At 43.6% G+C, this 4,204-nt stretch overlaps 1 protein-coding gene and 2 pseudogenes across 1 annotated transcript; all 3 read right to left on the bottom strand.

The window, feature by feature from the left end:
• Window positions 1-517: 517 nt before the first annotated feature.
• On the bottom strand, window positions 518-1,318 carry LOC136536871 (uncharacterized; annotated as a pseudogene).
• Window positions 1,319-1,438: 120 nt separating this feature from the next.
• On the bottom strand, window positions 1,439-2,845 carry LOC136539359 (protein ALP1-like; annotated as a pseudogene).
• A 416-nt stretch (window positions 2,846-3,261) lies between these two features.
• Window positions 3,262-3,990, bottom strand: LOC136536870 (uncharacterized). The gene has a single exon (XM_066529022.1). The coding sequence runs from the start codon at window positions 3,988-3,990 to the stop codon at window positions 3,262-3,264; it is 729 nt and encodes a 242-aa protein (XP_066385119.1).
• Window positions 3,991-4,204: the final 214 nt, after the last annotated feature.

Raw genomic sequence — 4,204 nt, 5'->3', positions numbered from 1 at the left:
ATTGGGGGGTAGGAATACCAAATCTGAGTGGAAATGGAAATGGCCTGCAATGCCAATGTTGTTGTTTGAATGTGTATGTAATTGGTAGTTAGAATCAAAGGGTAGCAGCCAATTCCAATTCTTGTTTGGATGTACAAACTGTTGAATTCTATGTTTGGAAGAGTCTAGACAGTATACAACATTTTACATGTATGAGAATGTAGTCTCCATAAATTGTGGATATATTGGAAGTATTATATATCACTTTTCACATATAAAAACAGGAAAACTTTATTAAAAATGATCAAAATAGCTGGAGAGGTATGAAAAAGTGAAAAAAATAAAAGCACATGAACATAGCAGCCATTATATAGCAAATAACATGAGATCAGTAGCTTCCAAGTACCCATAGAAGATTACAACATACTAAATAGGTCGGCAATCAGACAAGACATGTTTTTGCCTATCATAATAGAAGCTCCTAATTAGGAGAACATGTTCTTAAGCATTACATGACAACAAGTTGACACGAAGTCCCTCAATTGCCATCCTTCTCATTCAACATCAAGAGCCATTCCTTCCTCATGGCCATGGGAAGCTCCATAAGCACTTGGAATAAGCGCTCATTAAGGATTAGCTTCCCATAATATTTCAGCATGTCGCACCTAGCAAAATCTGGTATCATTTGAAGTGCAGCAAAGATTTCAGCAGTAGGGGTGACATGGAGCAGTGGTAATGGCTCAGTTGACTTCAAAGCATCTTTGAATGAGGTCTTCATATCTCCAAGCATGCAGAGAATTGCATCACCAATTCGCTGCCTCTTTTGGGGCAACTCCGGGGATGCATCATCAGCTTGTTCAAGTGAATCTTGAGCACTTTCAGCACCAGTCTTGGCTCCTTCCCCATTGTCATGAGACTGGTCACAACTCACAAGCATCTAAAGACCATCTATATATAGGTACTAGAACTATAGCAAACCAGAAAATAAAAACAGACGAGAAAGTATCCTTACCTCTACATATCTATTCCACACATCTTCACTATCAATTGATAGCTTATTATTCTCCCAATCCCAACCAAATCCACTTTGAAAAAGTATCTTGCTAATGATCTCATAATGCTTGTCAAAAGTCTTGCACCTTGCTATTATATTGTCCTTTGTGATCTCCACATTGCACCTCTCACGTACATTCTTTATAGCAGCATTGTAGACATGTGGCTTCCATCCATTTTGGGCATGATCACCATTGTTGTGATGCTCAACAAGGACAGCCAACAATGCATTGTCCATCTCATCTGTCCAAGTGAGGTAAACCCTTTTTCCTTTTGCTGCAGCCATGGTGCTATCCACAAAAATACCACATAAGTTAGAGTAAGGTAATATCATATAATACCACAAATGATGCATGTACACCACAAAAGACAGCTATTCTTTCACACAAAAGATGACCCACATGGCCTACTCCATCTCGGCATCACCATGCCGCACAAGGTACTCAGCAAACATGTCATTAGCTAGTTGCTCCCTAAAGGTGATCCATTCATTAGTCACTTGAACATTTCTAATTAAGTTAGCATCATCTATAGGCTCATTTGGCATAGCTGCTACTTCAGCATCCACTGCTTGCAATAATAAATCATCCATCACATGTTGTCTATCCCTTGCAAAGTTGTGTAACTCACAGCAAGCATTAATAATTTGAATATGCAATAATGTTAGTTAGTAGTCAGAAATTGCCATTCAAATTTCTGTTATGTCAAAGAAACTTTCTGTGTACTGCTAAAACTTACAATTGTTACCTGATCTTGTATGTCAAAGAAACTTTGTGCGCGTAGGATAGCCCATTTTTTCTTCCATAAACCAAAAGTTCTCTCTACAACATTTCTAGCACGAGAATGACACAAGTTATACAACTCTTTGGGAGTTTTTGGCTGTTGTTGATTTGAAACCCACTCTTTCAAATGGTACCGAGTGGATCTAAATGGAGCAAGAAATCTACGTCCATTGGTATAACCAACATCAACTAAATAATACTTCCCTATTGTGAAGCAACTGTGTTAGCTACCAACCAAATGAAAGGAAAAAATTGCCAAGACAAAGAGTCGTTCCCTTAGGCACAACAAATCCATCTTGGCGACTCATTACATCACATAGAACTCTTGAGTCAAAGGCTGAACCTTCCCAGCTAGGTAACACATACAAGAACTTCATATTCCAATCAACCACACCTAACATGTTAGTAATGATTTGTTGCTTTCTGTTCCTGTACCTCCCTTGGTCAACCACAGGAACAGACACATCAACATGACACCCATCAAGTGCTCCAAGTGCATTGCCAAACCACTTCCACTTATAATCATTAGGTGGTTGAACAAAAGGTTCAGGAAGCTTAATGAACTCCTCACTTAGAGATAGAATGGCTGTCAGCACATCAGAAAAGTGTCTACTGATGGTCTCTAAAGAACGCTTGTAATCACCACGCAACAACCTCATTTTTAGACCATGCCCAACTACTAGCAAGAACATAGCAACCTTTTCTTCCACACTCACATATACACTATCGTGGAGACCACACGTGTCACGCAACATGGTGCATAGATCATGGAAGTTCCTTTTAGTCAAACACAACTTATCACAGCATGTAACTTCAGATCCATCATACATTTCTTTGAGCAAATCTTTCCTAGTATTGTGCCTGCACTCATCATCACTAAAGCACCCTAAATTCCTTAGGCCCCTCTATGAACTAAGATATGCTACCCCAAGAACAACTGACTCAAAGTAAAGTTCTGTCAACACAATCCGCCTCCTCTTTCTTCTTTTATTTTCTTCAGTTGTACAAGAAACCAATTCAAGATCTGACATTGTATAGCTACAATGCACACGCATCACTTGTAAGAAATAAAATTCTAAACACAACAGCACAACAACATACGACAATAAACTTCACGGCGTACAACAATAACACAACAACTAAGAATCACATACCTTCAATTCATCAATTGACCTGAAGAGGACCCAACGCTTGGAGAGCAATCTGAAAAATTAATGTAAGACATCATTAGGGTTTCTCTGTGTACTGCAATGGAGTGCCATAGATGAGAGAGGGGGCTTAGGGATCCGACCAGCCATCCAAAACAAACTCCCTTGTTCGCGAGATTGACCAGCGGGGAGAAAGGGGAAACAATGGAGGATGGATAGAAGTCCAAGGGAACAGGGAGGAGGCCGCGGTGGTGGACGATTGCTGCTGCAGATGGAGATTTCTCCAGTCTAGTCGATCTCTAAGAACTTGTCTTGTCTTGGCAGTGGACGATGCACCCTACAGAGAACTCCAGTTTGGTGTCGAGCAGCGTCCATGCGCTGTCGACTCCAACCCGACAGAACACGACCTCCGTGGAGCACCCGAGCATGGCCATGGCCACGCACTCGCGACCGGCGACGTCAGGCGGCGTCGAGAGCACGATCTCACGGAAGAACACATCTCTCATGTCTTCTAGCTTGATGGCTCTGCCTGCGACATCTGCGTTCCTGTAGCCGTTGGTGGGATGGAGGACCCACAGGCCATGGACCCTAGACACGCGTTCCGATGAGGACACCGCCGCGACATGTTCGCCTGCTGGCGGGAGCTCAACGCGGGGGGCACAGGCACCGGCGAATGGATTCAGTAGCGTCACAGATGCTGCCTCGTCCATGAGCTCCAGCCACCCACACGAGGAGCCACACACCACCTTGCTGCGCACATCGGGCAGCGTCTTGGACAAGACCTTCTTCTTTGGGACGCAGTAGAAGCCGACGCGGTCTGAGTCGTGGTCAAACGGGAGCAGCAGGAGCGGCCCGAAGGTCACGAACGGAACAACGGCGTGCCATGGGGAGCAAGCAGATCGGAAGGACGCCGCGTCGTGGCCTGACGCAAGACGCTGCCCAATGGACTCGAGATGATCCTCTGGCGGGCCAGATCTCCAGTCAGGGAGAGGTAGGGACCTTCTCTTGGGATTGGGAGGCTGTGCCATTAAAGACAGATGACATCAACTATGGTTCACGCAAGAAACAACAAGCGAGGGCGATGGAACACGTGAGCGTGAAACCAAATGAAAGGAGGAAAAAGCTGTCCCTTTTGCAAATGCAAAGAGGGGAAGTAATTAAATGTAGGCAGATTTGGCAAGGTTCTCAGAAATGCAAAGAGGTTCCTTTTGTCTTAATTCTCTTTTCTTCTGTGTTAATTCT

This window comes from Miscanthus floridulus, chromosome 2 (genome assembly GCF_019320115.1).
Source record: "Miscanthus floridulus cultivar M001 chromosome 2, ASM1932011v1, whole genome shotgun sequence".
In the NCBI taxonomy this organism is placed as follows: domain Eukaryota; kingdom Viridiplantae; phylum Streptophyta; class Magnoliopsida; order Poales; family Poaceae; genus Miscanthus; species Miscanthus floridulus.
The sequence above is the reverse complement of the archived record's forward strand: the minus strand, read 5'-3'. Positions and strand labels throughout refer to the sequence as shown.